This window comes from Erpetoichthys calabaricus, chromosome 5 (assembly GCF_900747795.2).
Source record: "Erpetoichthys calabaricus chromosome 5, fErpCal1.3, whole genome shotgun sequence".
In the NCBI taxonomy this organism is placed as follows: Eukaryota; Metazoa; Chordata; class Cladistia; order Polypteriformes; family Polypteridae; genus Erpetoichthys; species Erpetoichthys calabaricus.
In genome coordinates, this window is record NC_041398.2 from 170,426,729 (window position 1) to 170,449,613 (window position 22,885).

General features: G+C 35.9%; 1 protein-coding gene across 1 annotated transcript in view; it reads right to left on the minus strand.

Moving 5' to 3' along the window:
* scfd2 (sec1 family domain containing 2) overlaps positions 1-20,580 on the minus strand; it is a 651,507-nt gene extending 630,927 nt beyond the window's left edge. Inside the window, 2 exon segments of the mRNA XM_028802220.2 lie at positions 15,968-16,136; positions 19,678-20,580. Of these exon segments, the coding sequence (XP_028658053.2) occupies positions 15,968-16,136; positions 19,678-20,491 (983 nt within the window). The 5' untranslated portion in view covers positions 20,492-20,580.
* Positions 20,581-22,885: the final 2,305 nt, after the last annotated feature.

The window sequence follows — 22,885 nt, forward strand, 5'->3', positions numbered from 1 at the left end:
GGAATGACAAAGAGCGTGATGTATGAATGAGATATAGAATAGTGTGACGGTGTAGATGATGCAAATAGAAAGCAAACAATAAAGTGTGTGGCACAGTGTAAAGGTTTATTTGAAAATTTCTTTGTACACGCCATTTAAGTGTAAAAGGTAATTCCAGCTCAGAACTTGTAAGGTCATTTAAGATGGTTATTGTTGTGATCAGAGTCAAGTTTGTCAGAGCTTAGAAAGAGTTGTGTCTTTCCAGGAAGTAATGGAATGACTTGGGTATTTATGTTTTCCACATTAATATTTTTTGGACATAATATAGTGCGTTGTGTTAAAAGGGGCATTTGGTCTAATGAGATTGCTGTTTCAAATCTCTCTGTAACTAAGTCGTCGCAGATAAAGGCTTGAGGAATTGTAATAATATGTGGCTGAAGTCCATCTGTATTCGTGAGTGTACCATCTCTCAGTTGTAATAAGCAATTGTTATGATCTGGTTCTGGACATCGTATCTTTTTTACTAACTGTATCTTTTGAAAGCAATGCCAATTGTCTGCGTATTTTAAGGTGCACTGAACAATAGCTGAGTGCATGGTATCTGGAAGAATAGCTAATCACTGTCTAAAATCTCCTCCTCATAAAAGTACCTTTCCTCCAAATCGAATATTATTATTCATAAACGTTTGTTCATGCCATTAAACATTCATCAATAAACATTTTTTCAAGACGGATGTCACGTGCAGTGCCACTGTTAATGTTCATAGTGGATTCCGATTTGTAGGATCTAATGTAGTTGATAAAGATTTCACTTTCAGGTACATCGTCAGTTATAAGCTTCTGTAGATATTCAGTATATGAATGTAAAGAAGGCAGTCTAATTTGACCCTTTTGACAACAACGTGTAAATGTATAACTTGTATTGCCAGTTGTTTCTTCAGGGAAGTGAACTGAATGACAATGATTGCAAATGACATTCATTAATCCGAATGAATTTTCCTGGTGTATGTTTTGCTTGTGCCGTTTGAGAGGCGCGTTGTTGCATGTGTAGTATTTGGGACGTGTTGTTTTGGAGCTGTAATCGATTTGCCTGTGCTGTGTGAGAAGCCCATTGTAGCCTTCGCTGCCATCAACGTATGTCTGAGACGGGAGGTGTTTCGTTTTGAATCCGTGCCTGTTGCGATGCAGCACTTTGATTGATAGTTTGCGTCATGTGGATCTAGGATGTAGATTTGTGCATATTAAATGAAGTATTGTAGGATCTAATGCAGTTTATAAAGGTTTTACTTTTAGGTACATCGTTAGTTAGAAGCTTTAGTTGAGCTTTGCGTTTTTGGAGTCGAGTCATTTTTTCTTTTAGAAATATGGATAAGTAATAAGGAGTATTGCACTCACTGTTAATATGGAGCCTTTTCTGCGGTTGAACGGTTAATAGTGCCTTACTGTAATGAGATCCACCTATGCTGCATAGCCGTCTATTTTGTTGTTTCTTTCGTGTTCGTGTGTTTGTTCCTGTTATCCTTTCCTTTTCGTTTTGTACCCGTGACCGTGTATTCATGACTTGTTTCTTTCTCAGCATGCGAAATATGGATAAGTAATAAGGAGGATCGCAGTCACTGTTAATATGTTTCCTTTTCTGCAGTTGAACGGTTAATAGTGCTTTATTGTAAGGAGATACACCAATGCTGACACCTATGCTGTCTAGTGTGAAGGTGTTGATGTTCACTTTAGAATATGTGGCTTTGGGTGTCACTTCTTATGGATGTGTGTGTGGGGGGGGATGAGGATTGTTGTCGCGCGAGCGTCTTCTTTCTTTTTGTGTTCCTGTATCTTGTTGAATCCCCCTGTTTGTGTGTGTCCCGTCCCTTGCTTGTAGGGTCTGTGGGGTGGTTTTGTGTTCTTTTTTTTGTGTTCCATGGGCTTGTTGAATCCCCCTCTTGGTGTGTGTCCCGTCCGGTGCCTGTAGGGGGGGGGGGGGGGGGCCTTGCTGTTGTGCGCGAGCCTCTTTTTTTTTTTTTTTTTAGGTCTAGTTTCGTGTGCAATGTGTTTCGTGCTTTGCTTGCGTTTCCTCATTTCTCCATTTTTCCTGTGCTCACTCCTTTTTTCTGTGGTCTTGTCCGCCTCTCGCCCTCTTTTGTCCGCCTTTCTCGGCTCCTCAGCCGACTCTCGCGGACTCTTTTTGCGCCTGCGCAGTACGTCTTTTTGCAGCTACGGCCCATTGCCGGATGTGCCTGCGTCCATCATCCGGTTTAGCATTCTCGGTTAGTAATATGGATAATATATGTGTATATATATATATATAATACATATATATATATATATATATATATATATATATATATATATATATATATATATATATATATACATACATACATACATACATATATATATATATATATACATACATACATATATATATATATATATATATACATACATACATATATATATATATATATATATACATACATACATATATATATATATATATATATATATATATATATATATAATATATGTGTATATGTATGTATATATATATATGTGACAGCAACACTCATAACAATGACAACACAATTTCATTGACAATCATGTTACGTTATTTTTAAAATGTTTCCTTTACTTTGTCATAACCTCTTTAACACACTACTTCTCCGCTGCGAAGCGTGGGTATTTTGCTAGTATATATATATATACATATACATATATATATATATATACATACACATATATATATATATATATATATATATATATATATATATATATATATATATATATATATATATACACATATCAACATATATATATATACACACATACATAAACACTGTAACAGATGAGGCTTGTGTCCACCTCTCGAACCCTCAGGTACCACTCTGATGACCAGGTGAAAGTATAATAATAATTCTTTTTATTATAATACGGTGCACCAAGCACTCTCCTCCACACACTCATTAACACAATTCACTATTCTCTCAATAACTCTCCTCCTCGCCCAGACACGTCGCCACCCTACTTCCCAGCTCAGCTCGGTGTTCTGGGCTTCCCAGAGTCCTTTTATAGCCCCTGACCCGGAAGTGGCTCTAGGCCAAACCCACAAGTCCATTTTCCTTCCGGGTCAGGGCAAACAGTCCTATTCTTCATCCCGGGAGCACATCGCTTCTTCCAGTCACGTGACTGAGATGCACTCCCGGGTTATAGGGCATGCCAGAGCCCACTAGCCCCCCTACAGCGACTCCTGGCGGCCCCCAAGGTATCCAGCAGGGCTGTGTCACAACACTACAAAGTCCATGAGGCCCTGCTGGAACTCGGGGCACAAATATGCTGTCCGGAGGGCTCCTCCTAGCGGCCAGGGGGTGACGACCAGAGTCCATAGCCGGTCGTCTGTCACAACACACACATATACATACACACACACACATATATATATATACTAGCAAAATACCCGCGCTTCGCAGCAGAGAAGTAGTGTGTTAAAGAGGTTATGAAAAAAAAAGGAAACATTTTAAAAATAACGTAACATGATTGTCAATGTAATTGTGTTGTCATTGTTATAAGTGTTGCTGTCTTTTATATATATATATATATAATATACACACACACACATAAACATATATATACATATACATATACAGTATATACATATCTACATATACACATATCTACATATATATACATATACACATCCACATATATATATATACACATATCAACATATATATATATACACACATACATAAACACACACATATACATACACACACACACACATATATATATATATATACATATACATATACATATACACACACAGACACATACAGTGGTGTGAAAAACTATTTGCCCCCGTCCTGATTTCTTATTCTTTTGCATGTTTGTCACACAAAATGTTTCTGATCATCAAACACATTTAACCATTAGTCAAATATAACACAAGTAAACACAAAATGCAGTTTGTAAATGGTGGTTTTTATTATTTAGGGAGAAAAAAAAATCCAAACCTACATGGCCCTGTGTGAAAAAGTAATTGCCCCCTGAACCTAATAACTGGTTGGGCCACCCTTAGCAGCAATAACTGCAATCAAGCGTTTGCGATAACTTGCAATGAGTCCTTTACAGCGCTCTGGAGGAATTTTGGCCCACTCATCTTTGCAAAATTGTTGTAATTCAGCTTTATTTGAGGGTTTTCTAGCATGAACCGCCTTTTTAAGGTCATGCCATAGCATCTCAATTGGATTCAGGTCAGGACTTTGACTAGGCCACTCCAAAGTCTTTATTTTGTTTTTCTTCAGCCATTCAGAGGTGGATTTGCTGGTGTGTTTTGGGTCATTGTCCTGTTGCAGCACCCAAGATCGCTTCAGCTTGAGTTGACGAACAGATGGCCGGACATTCTCCTTCAGGATTTTTTGGTAGACAGTAGAATTCATGGTTCCATCTATCACAGCAAGCCTTCCAGGTCCTGAAGCAGCAAAACAACCCCAGACCATCACACTACCACCACCATATTTTACTGTTGGTATGATGTTCTTTTTCTGAAATGCTGTGTTCCTTTTACGCCAGATGTAACGGGACATTTGCCTTCCAAAAAGTTCAACTTTTGTCTCATCAGTCCACAAGGTATTTTCCCAAAAGTCTTGGCAATCATTGAGATGTTTCTTAGCAAAATTGAGATGAGCCCTAATGTTCTTTTTGCTTAACAGTGGTTTGCGTCTTGGAAATCTGCCATGCAGGCCGTTTTTGCCCAGTCTCTTTCTTATGGTGGAGTCGTGAACACTGACCTTAATTGAGGCAAGTGAGGCATGCAGTTCTTTAGACGTTGTCCTGGGGTCTTTTGTGACCTCTCGGATGAGTCGTCTCTGCGCTCTTGGGGTAATTTTGGTCGGCTGGCCACTCCTGGGAAGGTTCACCACTGTTCCATGTTTTTGCCATTTGTGGATAATGGCTCTCACTGTGGTTCGCTGGAGTCCCAAAGCTTTAGAAATGGCTTTATAACCTTTACCATACTGATAGATCTCAATTACTTTTGTTCTCATTTGTTCCTGAATTTCTTTGGATCTTGGCATGATGTCTAGCTTTTGAGGTGCTTTTGGTCTACTTCTCTGTGTCAGGCAGCTCCTATTTAAGTGATTTCTTGATTGAAACAGGTGTGGCAGTAATCTGGCCTGGGGGTGGCTACGGAAATTGAACTCAGGTGTGATACACCACAGTTAGGTTATTTTTTAACAAGGGGGCAATTACTTTTTCACACAGGGCCATGTAGGTTTGGATTTTTTTTCTCCCTAAATAATAAAAACCATCATTTACAAACTGCATTTTGTGTTTACTTGTGTTATATTTGACTAATGGTTAAATGTGTTTGATGATCAGAAACATTTTGTGTGACAAACATGCAAAAGAATAAGAAATCAGGAAGGGGGCAAATAGTTTTTCACACCACTGTATATATACATAAATATTTACATATCTACATATATACACATCTACATATATATACACATATATATACATATCTATATATATATATATATCTAGACATACATACATAGATAGATTGACACATATATATATACATATCTACATATATATATGTAATTGTGTTGTCATTGTTATGAGTGTTGCTGTCATTATATATATATATATATATATATATATATATATATATATATATATATATATATATATATATATATAGCAAAATACCCGCGCTTCGCAGCGGAGAAGTAGTGTGTTAAAGAGGTTATATATATATATATATATATAACAATGACAACACAATTACATTGACAATCATGTTACGTTATTTTTAAAATGTTTCCTTTTCTTTTTCATAACCTCTTTAACACACTACTTCTCCGCTGCGAAGCGTGGGTATTTTGCTAGTGTATATATATATATATATATATATATATATATATAAATATATATATATATATACATACATATACACACATACATGCAGTTTCAATAACATAAAAATCAATATAAACAACATTAACATCATTATCATATGAGAATATGAAGTAATATATAAGAAGCACATTTCATATAAATATAAATTATTAAACAGTAAAATCTTCTTCTGTAATTTGCTACCGTGGCTATTCGTTTGTCTGTCCAGGATTTTAAATCACCTGTAGCTCGCAAACCGTTTCACCTATTGACTTGAAATCTGGTACACATATAGAACGTCATGTCTACTATCCGCTTTATGCGTGATGATTGTATTACTCTTTTTATCCATCCATCCATCCATTTTCCAACCCGCTGAATCCGAACACAGGGTCACGGGGGTCTGCTGGAGCCAATCCCAGCCAACACAGGGCACAAGGCAGGAAACAATCCTGGGTTTTTATTTTTATTTTATTTTATTGTAGAATCAACTCCTATCTGCACACACCAGGGCGGCCGTGGGCAGATGCGTATGGCGTATTCACTCCACGTTATCGTGCATTGCGCTGTCACTGGTATTTTGATAAAAGAATTTGAATTTCGAAATGAAACCTGCCTAACTTTTGTAAGTAAGCTATAAGGAATCAGCCTGCCAAATTTTAGCCTTCCACCTACACGGGAAGTTGGACAATTAGTGATGAGTGAGTGAGTGAGTGAGTGAGTGAGTGAGTGAGTGAGTCAGTCAGTCAGTCAGTCAGTCAGTCAGTCAGTCAGTCAGTCAGTCAGTCAGTCAGTGAGTCAGTGAGTCAGTGAGGGCTTTGCCTTTTATTAATTAGTATAGATTATATACTGTATACCTTAACAAAATGTCTTAAATCTCTGTGACACCATGTGTAGTGAGAATTTGGAAACCAAACTACACATTGGGCATTGTTGTAGTTTGGGACTGAAGAGGATCAGCAGGAGAGATTTAAGACACAGAGTCAAACACAAAAATATCGGGTTTCTACACAAAGGTGTGGTTTATTTACAGCTGCAGAGACAAAACAGCATCATGCAGCCTTTTAATACAGTCCAAAAATAAAACACACAAAAATCAATGAAGAAAAAAATGTGATTATTTACAGTACAGTAATTACAGTGAACTCCAATGTCCCCAAAGTAAAATGAAAAATGTACATACACCTGGAAAGGCAGTCCTTCTCTATTAATATACTGTTCAGGAAGTTGTTCCTTAAAGCACAAAATAATGCTGAGCATAAGGGAACCTCCTCTCCTCAAGACTAAACAGGTTTAATCCTCTGAGTCTGTCAAAGTAGGACATGTTCTCAAGTCCTGAGATGAACTTTGAGGCTCCCCTTTGCACAGCTTCAAGAGCTGCTATATCTGTTTTGTATCATGCTGGACAGAACTGCATACAAAATTCTAGATGGATTCTCACTGGTACATTAGACAGTCTGAGCATGAAATCCCTCTAATTTAATGTTTTATTTGTCTTTTAAATTGCTTTTGTGCATTGCTTTGACATAAACGCAAAATCTTTTTCAGAGGTTGTTTCTTGTGCGATTGTCTCTGCCATCCTATATATATGATTAACATTTGTGTCCTGTATGTGTAGCACTTCACACTTTCATATGTTAAACTTCATTTCCAAGCATTTGCCCATTTCTAAAGATGGTTCAGGTCTTTCTGAATCGACTTTGCTGTCACCTCAGTACTTGCTATGCTTCCAATATAATCTATAAACATAAGTTTACTAACAACTCCAGAATCAACATCATTAATATAAATTAAAAAAATGTAATGGTCCAAAAACAGACCCCTGAGGTACCAAACTGATAATTGCACCTGCAGAAAGCCTATTATCTGTACTCTTTGTCTCCTGCTGATTAATCAACTTGAAATCCTGTTTTTTAAAGTTACCTCTGATGTTAATAGCTTCCAGTTTTAAAATTAATCTTAAGTGAGACTGTATCAAAAGCTTTAAGAAACTCTAAGAAAATGATTGGTTTGTTTTTGTCTACTGCTCCAGTTGCCTGTTTATAAAAAACAGATTGGTCTAGCAAGATCTTCTTCTCACAAATGCATGCTGGATATTATTTTGTATAATATTTTCACACAGGTACTCTCCTAATTTATTATTATAATTTCTATAATTTTGCAGAGCACAGACGTAGGACTTTCTGGTCTCCATTCTTCTAGATTGGAGTTATATTTGCAACTTTCTAGTCATCAAGTACTTTTCCCTTCTGAAGTGACTGTTGAAGAATGCTGAATAAAAGTTTATACATAATGTCTTTCATTTCTTGCAGTATTGCCAATAAAGTCCAATCAGGTTCTGAAGTTTTATTAGTCTTTAATACTTTTAACAGCCTGAAGCAGATTCAACTCTTCTGTTATTTTAAGGGTTCAATTAAGTACACCGTATTTTACCTTTGCTACTTATTTTTTCTAATTCCTATGCACAACGTTGTCCACAATAAAATCTTTAGTGCCTGACAAAAGTAACTATTAGCAGTTTTAAATTATTTAAATAAAAGACAATTTATTTTTATTTGATAAAAGGCATACCTGTACTTATCTGATGGAAATTACAAAAGGCACTGCCACATGCACCAACACTGACTTTCATTTTAAATTTGAACATACATTTGTTCTCATACATCTTTACCAGTTATTCAGTATTTGTACAATTCTATGTAATGTCTACAAATATAAGCTTTTTTCCCCTCAAAAAATATTGCACATTACTCCTCAAAGTAATTAAATGCACTGTACACATTTGTAAAATATTGGAGATTCACTGACCACAGGTATTTTACCAATATGCAGCTGTAGTCAAGACATTTGATTTTTTTTTTTAATTCAACAGAGAATACTGCAAATCATAGTTGAATAATGCCGAAGTGGAAAATTCACATTCATTGCAAGCAGCTGAAAACACAACATTCCAGCTTTAGCACACTGCTGGATCCTTGAAAGTGTGAACTGCAAAAATAACTTACCTTCAGAAGCACCAACAAAATAAATCTGCCTAAAGGTCAAGTTACATAGTTTCAAGTCTAAGATTTTTTTTACTTTTCCCCACAGTCATGATGTACATTAATTTCTCATAGGAAATTGCGTTTTAAAGTAAAGTAATTAAAAATACAGTATTGTTATTATTATTATATTATTATTATTAATAATATAATAATAATAATAAACTTTATTTATATAGCACCTTTCCTATGCTCAAGATGTGCCTTTGAATGCAATTTAAAATAGGGTCCAAAGGGCACCACCTTGGTTAGTTGACACATTTAGATAAACAAATAGCCATAATTAACAACACTAATAAAGCGTACTCAATAAATATATGATCAGTGCAAGCACACTGAAATTGAGCAATGAGTAACAGATTGAATATCAATATTTGAATAGTTGACAGTGCACCCCTTCCTGCTTGAACAGTTAAGGAACACAGGTCTGCAAAATAAAAGTCATAAAAATTGTTTTAATTGTAGTTATTTTTATTTGCATTCATGAATACAATAAACAATATGTGCGCTAGTGATTAATGACCATTAATACATGAAATTAATGCATTAAAATTTTTGTGGTTACATTCCTTAACAAAACCCTAATGCATTAATTTAATATGATTAATTTGACCTCACTTTTCATGTTGTTAATGAAGTAGCGCCAAATTAATTCAAGTCTATTAATAGTAGTAGCAGGTCACTGGCACTTGATTGTTTCCAATGTTGTTCTTGACAATGAAGTTCATCCACAAACACCAGTAGGGTTGCCACCCATACCTTATAATCCCATATTGGAACATAAAAACAAAAACATGGAGCTTTAATTTTCCAAATCCATTCATGCTTTTTTTTATGTTTGTGCAAACTTTAATTTCCTTTGTGAAATTAATCTCTTTGGCTTTAAAATAATGCATTGTTTCTTGTTATGCTGTTTTTAAAAGTATCTTATATGAATGATCAGAGTTTGCTATTGCTTAGCCTGTGTAGAAATACAGAAACAGAATATTAACCAGACATGCAGTTTAACTGGTAGACTTCATTATATTCCCCAATGCACCTTTCAAATATATGACATATATGCTTTCATTGTTTTTGTCACATTTTAGGGATCATATGAATGGGCATTAGTTTGGCTTCGAAAACCAAACCAATGACATATTAACGTTTGCATATCTATATTTAGCAAAGAAGTATATCATTTTGCCTGTCCTGCTAACTGGCATAATTGGTTTGTACTTCAAATCACTAAATAAAATTTATTTTTGGTATTAAAAAATGGAGCATTTAATTTTCCCATCAGTGCAGGCAAGCCAAAAAGCCACTTCATCTGAAGTTTTCTTAAGCTGCCTTTAGCAGACATATATGCATAACAGTGCATGGTGCATTCAATATTTTCCCCGTGAATATCAACTGTACAAACCACTTAAAAAAAAGGAATGTATGCATAAACATACATCTATGGATGTGTTCGACGAAATCACTGAATGAATACAAACCTTCCATTCCTTTGTACAGACTGTGTTGGACACGGTATTAAAAACTGATTCATCACAACATCGTTTTATCACCTTTCTAATATATAAGAAGTCTAACATGACTTCTACTATTGTACTTTTCAACATGTGTTGATGCTGTGCTGTATCAACACCACTGTGAGCCACTTTTATATTTAGTTCTTATTCATGTTCTTCTCACTATTTATGGTGCCTTTTGGAGTAATTCGTCTACTTGCAGTCATGCATGTGTGCTGGTCCAACTGTCATTAGGTAGTACTGATACTGTAAAAATGTTATGATTTTGGAACTTTGGTATCGACTGGTACTGAAAGTATTGGGGGTTTTTTTGACATCACTAATTCCATATATACACTAGCTCTTCAAAGTACAGATGATAACATAAGAATGATTAAAAACCAAACCAGTTATGAAAGCAGAGTGAATGGCTTTCATTTTCTTGTCACACTAACATTGCAGATGGAGAAACACTGCATGCGGAGATTGTGCGTCAGTGTCATCCTTGTATTATTCTATGCTCACACATTGAAGAAGAAAACAAAGGTCCAGAACAAGATGCTACATGCAGTGATTTCATCTAATCCAAGTCCGCTCATGAAATGTAAGAGGCTGTTAAGGTATAAGGTCTGAGTGGGAGACAGAATGGCAGTGTGTCAGTCCTGTTCCTAGCTATGAATAAGCTTTCAGTCCTTCTTTGTCAGTCACCAATGGAGGGACATTTGACCTGAAACAGCATGGTGGAGGTGTTACCCATTTCCAAGCAGCTAAATTAACAGATGACACAGAGTGGAAGCACTTGATTCCTTATACCTTAATCAGACTTCCACCGAAGCAGACATGTATGTTGTTAATTTATTGTATGTTACCTACTGTAGCCTACATTATAACCTACATTAGCCCATGTTATACTGTAATCAATAAAACTGGGCAACAATCAGTGCAAATTGATCATGCTGATATTTCCATCCATTTGGGCTGAAGGTTACAATAGACTTATTTCATATTTACATTTATTTCCTTTGCTTTGCAGATGCATTTTTCCAATCACATCTTAAACTCATTGAAGGAGTCACCAGGTTTGATGAAGGTGGGCAGCTCGCTCCACCAACTAGGAACTACATATGAAAAGTGTCTGGACTGAGATTTGATACCACACAGAGGTGGCAATTTCAGATGATGTTCACAGACAGACCTGAGTTGGCAAGAAGAGCATAGTACCTCACCAGTGTCCCCATATACACAGATGCTGACTTGTTGACTACTCTGTAGGCAAACATCACTAACTGTCACCCTGTGCTATGTTTAAATGACAATCAAAAGTAATTCCACAATGTTCTATTTAGGAACACCATACCATCACATGATGCTACTGTCAGAAACTTCACCTTTTTATATGCTTATTTCCTCCACATGATGCTACTGTCTTCACCTTCTTAAGCTTATTTTAAAGTACTTTAAGAATTTAACTGCATGAACCATTTTATTTTTCAATAGGTATGGCTCATACTCTTAAATGAATTCAAACTATGCAGACATAGAACATAAGAATGCTTTAAATGAATACATGTACCATGCTTCTGCCTTGAGATTAATATATAAAAAAGATAGTTTTATCTGTGCTGCACTTTACCAATTTAATACAGACCCTTTCCTTTTTCCCCCAATTTTTTTCTTTCTCCACTGCGCAGAGGTGCTCTCCTTCAGTGATTTTTTTTTCAGTTTTTAACCAATTCCCAGGCCACACAGAATCTTTAGATAATGGCCTTTAATACTTCTTCCAATCAATCAATTAAAACGCTATCAAAAAACATGAGGTATGCTTATTTCCAGTAAGCCACCTGTTGTAATTTATGTATAGGAGATCTTCCGAGACCTAGATGAGTAAAAATGTGTAGGAAATGTACAGAACATAGTGACATTATTTCCTTACCATTGGTAGTTTTGACCAACAACAAAAAAAAACTTGCTATTTAAAACAGTATATTGTTACCTTGATTTTTTTCCAATTAGCATAGGTTGCAAAACACAAATCAGATCCCAAAACCTGAAGACAAGCAGGGCTTAACTGGGTGAACTTTAATAATGGGCCAAAATAAGAATGCAAATAGTGCATGTCTAATTGGGGAACCTGAAATTTTTATTTTTTGTTGAAAAATAATTCAGGAATGATTGATATTCAAAGTTTTTAACAGACTTTGCTTTGAAATTCTGATGTATTAAGTGTTGCTTGATGTGGGAAAAATTAATTTAAATTTAAATGATTTTAGCATAAGGCTGCAACTTAACAAAATGTGAAAAAAGTGAATGCACTGTATATGTATAATAAAGAAATTTTTATTCCAGATCATTGGATGCATGTGTCTTAATTAAAAAGAGTGTTGTGCCCTTGCTCCTGTACTGCTTTCAAAGGTCTTAAGGATGGCGTGCTTGATGCCAACTGTAAAGCTGTTCAAAGAAATTATGCAATAAAATTCCCAGTTTCCAGAATACTTCTAGATTAAATGATGTGAATTTCTTTGACTTGAGCTTTCTGAAACAACCGATTTAGTGGTGTTTTAAAATTCTTTGCATTTCTTCTGTTTTAGGGCTTATGGAATGTACTTTAAAGTTGAACGTAAAAAAATACCTAGTCATTCAGTAGAACACTTACTTTTATGGTTGATGAATTTCAGAGAGGCCTGTAGTAAAAGAAGTCTAGAAGGTAGAGGTACAACTAAACTTTTAGGTTATTTTTATAGTAATAGAACACGCTTATTAAAGGACTAACTGGTTCTTGAATCTGTAACAGAGGAATTACATTCTTTATAGTAAAAGAACATGGACGTTTGTGGCTTCTCTTTCTTTTTGCAAAGGAAAGCCTCTAAATATATGTACAAAATAAACACTAACCAATAAAAATATTCATTAACTGAAACATTTCAAGACTACACACATTTTGAACCTCTTAGACAACAAGGGTTTTTTGCCATTATTGCACCTAAATTACATACCCAAAAATAAACGGCTATTATTTTGCCTGTGTAATAAAGGAGCTGAAAATATCTGAAGAGAATTAAGTGCACACTAATTTCTAAAAGAAAGCATTTATATGATTAAAAAACCTCTGTTTAAACCAGTATCACCTAAATAAAACACACAAAAAATGCACTTTAGGGACTTCTTTTAAAAAAACTGGATTTTACATTATTTAAAAAGACAGTTTATTAACCACAACTCTTGGGTCAATTTTCTTTTGTGTCACAATATGTCAGCTATCATTTTACCAATTTAAAATGTCATATCCCATAACATTGAAAAGTTATACTGTTTAGCACAAGGTGTCCCCCTTATTTTGAAACATTTAGTCTCTTGCACCTAAAAAAACTCTTAAAACAAGTAGTGCAGTTATTGTCATACTTTTTTATTTTTTTAAAGAAAAAAATATATATATTACATGCCAGTTCATGAAACAATTTGTTTACCACTAGATACAGAGAAATGTTACATTTTGTACAATAGTTAGGGGGTTTTGTGCGCAATTCACACATCTTTTCTTGCCTTCTGTTGCAGTTGCAACACAGATGTTAGTATGTATAAACTAAGTATACTACACACACTTTTCATACTAGCTTCTTCAACTGCTGAGTTAAAGGGGTGGCAGCTTCAAATGCAGGGCAAGAAACAGATTTGGAAAGGGCAACCCAGAACTAGTCACACACACATAGACCTAAACCAGTGTTTCTCAGCCAATTTTATGGCACCGGTACTTGTCACAGAGTCGCAAGCACATGTCACGTATTGACTCCCGTCACGCTCCCGGATCTAATTGTGCTCGCTTCAACCAGGCTCTCTCTTCAACAAGAGCATAAAATGCACTCTTGATTTTATTTCCAGTTTTTAATCACAACAGTTTCTGCTTTCCAGTGGGGGGTGCCAGATGAGGGGGTGAAGCAAGTGCAATTAGAAATGGGATAAAAATATAAATATCACATGATGCTGTTTATCCATTCGGTGAAGGGAGGAGATTATACCATGAACAAGACATTCGCTGGAACAGCTTTTTTCTTCCTCTTGTGCTCTCTATATAGTGACTTAATTAAATCTGTGTGATATTGTAATATTCAATTAAGGGGGAAGCAGGGGGGTTCCCCATGTGCAACTGAGAGTGCCGGAATAGTGTGGCATGATTCAGTTACATTAAATATAAGGGGAGGAGGGCGTCCTCATGAACAAACTTCAACCAGATAATTGACAAGCACTCTCACAGAAATTTGTGCATAACAATGCAAACAATTGTATGCGTAAAGATGAGCTGTTGCATAAGAAATATATTTTTTTCCTTTTATGCACAGCTGTAACATGTAGTACAAGTGACCGATCATAGACAACCATACATCATTGAAAAGTTCTGAAACTCAGATGTCCAATCGTAATGAGTCTTTCACTGTATGTGGCATGGCCTAGATAGGATATAGCATAAAAGCAGATTCACTCAGCTGTGATGTGCTGCTCGCATCAGTATATATGTGTACAAATCACATATTTTACTAATGAAAGAGATCAGACAGCATGGAAATGTATGATTTATTTAAAAGACAATCTTGGGTATGTAAAAATGCCATTATTGCTTTTGATTGAGTTGTGTGTTTATGGCAACATACACAAATAACTTCGGAATATGGCAGTGTCCCCTGGCGGGACACCTCGTGTCTACGCAGTTAAATTATCATTAGCAACACATGCAAGATAAAATGCCACTATGATGTATGCTTTAAGTGCATACACACAGTACATTCTATAATGTATCTATACCAACACACATATTTTCCATGCATTTATATGATTACTGAACATATTTAGCTTCTACCAAGTAATGCATGTTATTTAATGCACACACAACATAAGAATAATTTTTGAACATTTACAAGCTATTAAACAAGACAGAACTAAGCATCAGGTACAAGAATATTTTATATGTTAAAATGTTCTGGTTATTGAGAGAAACAGGGAGATGATGTGGTGTCTAGGGCAACTGCATTTTTTACTGGCCTAATTTTTCTAAACAATGCTCGAGTAATATGATAAAAAGATATGCTTGTTTGTTGTCTGTCGATTACAATGACAATATCATGCCTATTGATAGAAGAAGTTAAAAATTAAATCAGCTGTTATTTTTCTGTTATGTTCATCTGTTTTGAGAATACTGTCTTCTGTGGAAGCTGGCCAATTAGCAAAGGAAGAGGGATAAAAACACCTACCTTTCAGGAAATATGTGGCCCTAGAAAATATACTTATTCTGAAAACTATATCATAAAACTTGGTATATATAAGTAAAGGGATATTGTGCCTAGTGATGTGTTTAGTTATGGAAATTGTGCTAACAGGATGGTTAATTTCTAGCAAATCAGTTTAAAGAACAAAAAAATGCAGAGTGCTAGGGTAAAGCATGTACCTGTATAAGAATTATAAAACAGGTAGGTGATTTATCCCTTTCCAAAAGCTTCCACAACAATTCTACGATAATTTAGGTTTGAGAATAAGGTTTCTTTTTTTCAAAGAAAACATAATTCTCCTTACTTTGGTTGGGCTAAACAGCCTGGAGCAATGATATTCCTGGTTTCTTTATCACAGCGAAGGCAAGTCAGTTCCATCATATCAACCATAATGTCACTATTGTGACCTGGTAATGAAGGAAGAGTTGATAAAATCTTCTCTGCCAGGCTGTCACCGTGGTGACCAACAGGACCTTTTGGCAGAAATACAAGAAGAAGAAAAAAAGAAGCAAAAATAAATGAATAAAATCATCATCACACAGTGAAACTACCTGCATTAATGACCATACTTTGATTAAGTTTTACTTTAAACAGTACTAAACATTCAGTACAGTGTTACTTCTGTTACAAACAAAACATGACAATGCCTTGTAACCAGCAATATAACTGTATACATTAACTTTAGTAGACTAATAATACATGCCTTTCCAGACACTCAATACGCACTAGTAACTCCATTTGCAAATGTATTTATTCAGATATGTAGTTAAACTTTGTTGAATTATTCTAAACAGGGGTGAATATCAAAAATACTTGGAAGTAATTAAGAACTAGTAAGTGATTAAGGCTTGCTTGCCATTTTGTTTTTCCTGTGGAATGGCTAACACAGTAATCATGACAGTACATATAGTAACAGAGAAATTACTAAAACTCGTTACACACTCATGAAAGTAAGTGATAACTTTTAACTCTCAGCTAAACAGTTGTACAGAAACACATCAGACATGAGAACAAATAAAAAGAATAATTGATATACAGCAGATGACAAAAGTTATGACTTCTTAAGGGAACTTGACAATCTAATCAGTTTAAATTACAGAATATAGAAGGCAGCAATATAAAATCCAAATGGAATCAAAAGATTTATTATACTTCTACACAATACAATAATATAGACTGACATGAAATACACATCTTGATACATAAGAAAGAGACAGAAGTAAAGACTGAATGGTGTAAATACATTAGATTTTGTAGGACAATATTTTCATGATAAGAAATAATTGTATAGTAATAAACAGTTCCTTTTGATAATTAATATCACTTACATCACACTGATCAATATTATTCAGCGTATATTTCAGCATTTTAACACAAATACAATCATGATCAAATATTCTTAAAAAAATAGATATAGGCAAGACTCACACCCCAATGCCACTTACTTACAGTAGGATATGCTACCAACTGTACTACTCTGAAACCTAGACAAGCACAAAAACTGCGCTGTCCAATGTGAAACATCATTGTAGTTTTCTGATTTTTTCATGATAAATTGACTTTCAGTGAATTTGGATTTTTCTGGGCTTCAGGGACATGAGACTGATCCATCAGTAAAAGCTATTTTCCGTCAGGTTGACCAAAATTTCTTGTCAGTCAGTAAGCCAATCAGGGATATGTAGCTTTAAATATATATACAGTATATATATTACAATTTTGTATTTACATTGGTCCAATTTTATGCCATGTTATTGACACGATAACAAGTTTATATTACATTTATTAACACCAATATGTGGTATAATACAGTGCGAGATGTTGATATACTGGTCTCACTGCCGAACCACAGTTAACTTCACTGCTGGAATGCATTTTATATGGAGTTTAGATATTCTCCCTGTTTTTCTATGGATCTCTTTATCAGTCCTAGTATGTCCTCTTAAGAGGCTTGTGCACATTAAAGAGATCTAAAGTGAGAGCAAGAGCAAGAAGAGTTACCATGTGGTTAACTTGTTAAGCACCAGGGTTAATTCCTTCCTTGCATCTATTGCTCTGCTTCCATCCATCCTGTACTGATAAAAGTTGGTTCATAAGTGTATACACAGATGAAAATCTACCAGTAATGACTCCTGTGATACCACAATACTTAAATGAAAAATTGTGAAGTGTTTAGTCAGGGCATATAATTATTATTTTCATCAGTTGGTTATACCCATCTGTTTTTGATCAGTAAAATTCACAAAATCAAACTTTTACATGCAAATTATTGTTTTACATTTTTTTTAAATGCCTTGTCAAGGTTTAGTTCTTGACTTGTATCTAAAGTTGCTGGGATAGGTTCTAGCCCCACCACGACTCTTAACTGAATCACCACTTATCACAATACATTAACATTTTAGTATAACAAAATGTATAATTGTTAAATTCAATTGCTGCAATTGTTCACTATTAAAGAGCTTACCCTCATGTGCTCTGTTTAGTTAGTAGCCTCCTTAACATAACATTTTTTTCTCAAATGCTTTGCTTCAAAATACTTTCTATTTATTTTCAGATATGTCCATAGGCAATTATATCTGGGGGTGGACACCTAGTGCAAAAGCTACTCATTAATTCAAATTTAAGAAATGTTTATTTTTAGAATGTCAGACAGCTATATGATGTTAAAGTCATCTTAAAAGTATATTTGAGATAACAGCTTGTTTACATTTCTGATTTAGTATTTTTACTAACATTATGTAAAACTTTACAATCTTTTCTTGAGGAATTGCTATGAACTAAGAAGAATTACAACTTTCTAACAAAAATATGCAGTCAATGTCAGTAACTCTACCATCAAATATCAAAAAAAAATTGTCTATGCTTACATTACTTGTCCTTTTCGATGCTAAAAATTCAGAAAGCTCCTGATCCAGCTGCGCCCATCATTGGCACACTAATTACATCAAGAGCAAATTAATACCATCAAAAGCACCCTAATACACACATATGCATATCAGGCCACTTTACAGTTCCCACTTAATTTAACAAGTGGTAATCTTGGAATGTGGGAGGAAATCGAAGGACTCTAGAAAACCTCACACTTACTTGTTAGGTTTCTGTGTCCAACAGGAAAGCAACTTGTCATTAACATTTAAACTCCGAAGTGGGTATTTATGGGTCTTATTAAGTGAGATGCCCTATCCTTCTGACCCATCTATAAATGCCAATTTGTTCTCCATCTAACAGTGAAAATCATGTAGATATGAATTAGATGGGCTTCTTAAATCTAATCAGATTTTTCACTTTGCAATCTGCCTTTGAAGTGCTCCACTGCACTCTGTAAGCTCATGTCACTTTTTGTTGTTGTTGCATTAATCACTTGAAATCTTGAACCTCTACTGCAAAATACAACAAGAAATCAGCTTAGTTTCCATGTTATCAAGTTTGCCACATATATATGGGCCCTTGTGCTAAATACTATGCCACCCTTCATTGCCAGATACAACTATAATGTCTCCTTTATTAAGACCAAACTAGAACTACTCCTATTAAATTATCTCCATACTGGATTGTTATAGGAATTGCTACCACTACATGGGCTGGAAGAATATATTAGGAAAAAGAAGATGCCTACATTTTTCAGACAAACATTAAATTCCTGACCCAACTTCATCTAGTACAGTTCTACTACAGAGTAAACAAAAGCCCACCCTGAAGTTAAATCTTGAAGTGACTTTAGTCCATTCACAGAAAGCATCCACACTCTCATGTCTGCCCCTAGATGAAGTTGAAATGCTAAGCTAACCTCATGTCTTTAGACTATTGATGAAAACTAAAGAAAATTTACTTGAAGATTATGAAAGCTGCCTTTTGCAGGAATATGCAGAACTGTTTTCATTTAACACTACAGAAATTAAACAAAGCTGAACAGATGCAAGATATTTTAAGAATTGAACTAACTGCACTGAAATGCAGTAATAAATGCAATGTTAGGGTGTATTAATGATTGTCACAAGTTTCAGGCAGATACTTTACCTGTCAAGTCTAGTGTTCTGTCAATGAACAGCAAGGAAGCCTTGTTTTGTGCTACCTTTCTTCTGTTTTTACAATGAAGACTATTTGCTAGCTCGCTAGCAATTATTCGACTGGTGTGTCCTATAGCAAAGCATTCTTCCTTTATGCTCAAGATGTCTAGCATTGCACTGAGACTTGAGACGAGGACTCTGATTGAGATTTGGAGTTCAACGGGCAAAGAACCAAAATCAACATCCGAGAGGCTGGTGAATTTCTTTTTGTCAGGACGGGTCCTATTGATGGAATTTACATCTTCGGGAATGAGGGGGAAGAGACGCCCAAGTGTAGGAGTTGAAAGCAAATGAGAGGATAGCGGGCAGAAGAGCAGGGAGGCGTGCATCACCTCGGCTGTGTAGTTCATGTTTCCCATCCATTCGCAGAGCTTTTCTTCAAACTGCTCGAACAAGGGGTACCCTTCAGCTTCAACGCTGATATTGCTGGCGAAAAGATGCACAGAGTGAGCGACAGCCGTGATTACAATGCTGTACTGGAAGGCGCTGAGACTGATAATGTCTTTAATCACGTCAGCAGTTTTCCCTTTCAATAAAGTGCTTACCACGAATACGGCTTTCGGCTGGTTGGTGGCTCCGGCTTCGAAGCTTGAAAATGCCTTGACGTCCACAGCCCCAGCTTCGAATAACTTCACCGCCCCTCCGGTCCAATGCAAACTCTCGGCACACGCATCGTCCATAAAGACCACCGCTCTTTTTACCTTCGCAAATACCATCTCCCACGCTTGCTGAGGAGCATATGGAAATGCCAGTACAGATGACATATCGTTACAGAAAATAAAGTGCAAGAACACCAGCTGTCAAACTAACGCAATGTCAACACAAGCACATGAGTTCGTCTCTCAGGTGTGACGTGGCGTGAAGCGCGATCTTATGACGTAGTCATTCTGTGCCTTTAATTTCACTGAAAATGTAAGTGTTACGTCAGGGACACTAATTTTTACAACCTTGGGAAAATATTTGCCCATGAATGTTGATTATTTTAGATTACAAAAACATACTACTTCCCCTAACTTCATTTTCCTGGTATAACGCATCTTAACAAGATGAAAAATCAAATGAAGGGATTCCCATCTAATTAAATTAAATACTAAATGGACTTTAAAAGCAAGAGTTCACATCATAGCACATCGCTATAACTTAAATGGTATGAACAGACACTTTCGTCTTATGGTGAATAATTTTTAATGTAAAGGCAGAATGAAGACGACGTTTTGGAACACTCATACATGGTATGATTCTACAAATGAACACTATCTTCATTCGCCACACTGGTGCACTACTTCACAGAATTTCAGAAGTACATTATTTCAGAACATTATACAACTACGTTACTATGTTACCAGATGAACTTAATAATAATAATAATAATTATAATACATTTTACTTATATAGCACCTTTCCCATGCTCATATGAACTTTAGCAATGTGTGTAGTTATCAATAATGGAGGAAACATCGTAAGTAATATCAAATTTAATTTCCATTTACACTTTACTGTTTAATCTGAATAAGTACTCAGATTATCTTGTCAGTTTTCTACAGTTTTTGCATGTCTCCCATCAAAGAAGCCAATGAACTACTCCTGAAGTAGGCCAGCAATGTCTACATAACTCAATTTAATGGACTGTTATACATGATGATGGTGAAATGCCTGCTGTGTGATCTACTTGCCAAGAGAAATGTTTTGACCACATCCTATGACCTATATTCAACAATCAAATAATTGTATGTAGATTGTGACATGCAGAATGCCAGGAAATACAGATAATGACAAAGTGAGCTGTTAACATATGAACATAATTTGCTAACAGTTCTGTAAATTGTCTAAACTTGCCCTTATTGACACAATCTCCACTCTCATCATGTCCTATGGTTGCTAACTAGTGGCAGCAAAGCAGTGATGTTTTGACTATTAGGCACCTAACGGGAGAAAAGGGCACTTGTGCCATGCTGGGGAAAGAGGCAGAGGCTTGAGCCACTGCAGTCACCCCTTTGTGCATATCCATGATGTGTAAAGTAAGTGGTATTATGTCACGAGAAGACTAGATGTAGGGCCTTTTTATACAAGGAAAGGATTCTTATTTTTTTATTGTTTGCTTAAGATAGCTATTTGGGTTTGTGGATGAGCTTACTACAGTCATGGCCAGATGTTTTGAGAATGACAGAAATATTGGGTTTTCACAAAGTTTACTGCTTCAGTGTTTTTAGATCTTTTTATCAGATGTTTCTATGGTATACTGAAGTATAATTATAAGTATTTCATAAGTATCAAGAGCTTTTTTTTGACAATTACATTAAGTTTATGCAAAGATCAATATTTGCAGTGTTGACCCTTTTTACAAGACATCTGCAAATCACCCTGGCATGCTGTCAGTCAGCTTCTGGGCCAAATCCTGACTGACGGCAGCCCATTCTTGCATAATCAATGCCTGAAGTATGTCAGGATTTGTGGGTTTTTGTTTGTCCACCCGCCTCTTGAAGATTGACCACAAGTTCTCAATAGGATTAAGGTCTAAGGGGTTTCCTGGCCAGGACCCAAAATTTCAATGTTTTGTTCACTGAGCCACTTAGTTATCATGTTTGCCTAATGGCACAGTGCTCCATCATGCTGGAAACAGCATTGCTCATCACCAAACTGTTGATGGATGGTTGGGGGAAGTTGTTCTCGGAGGATGTTTTGGTACCATTCTTTATTCGTGTCTGTGTTCTTAGACAAAATTGTGAGTGACCCCACTCCCTTGACTGAGAAGCAACTCCACACATGAATGGGCTTAGGATGCTTTACCTTTGGTATGACACAGGACTGTTGGTAGCGCTCACCTTTTCTTCTCCTGACAATCTTTTTTCCAGATGCCCCAAACAATCGGGAAGGGGATTCAACAGAGAAAATGACTTTACCCCAGTCTTCAGCAGTCCAATCCCTGTATCTTTTGCAGAATATCAGTCTGTCCCTGATGTTTTTCTTGGAGAGAAGTAGCTTTTTTGCCACTTCTTGGCCTTCTTGACTCCAGACTGTCCTCCAAAGTCTTCACCCCACTGTGTGTGCAGATGCACTCACACCTGCTTGCTGCAATTCCTGAGCAAGCTTTGCACTGGTGGTGCCCCACTCCTGCAGCTGAATCAACTTTAGGAGATGGTCCTGGCGTTTGCTGGACA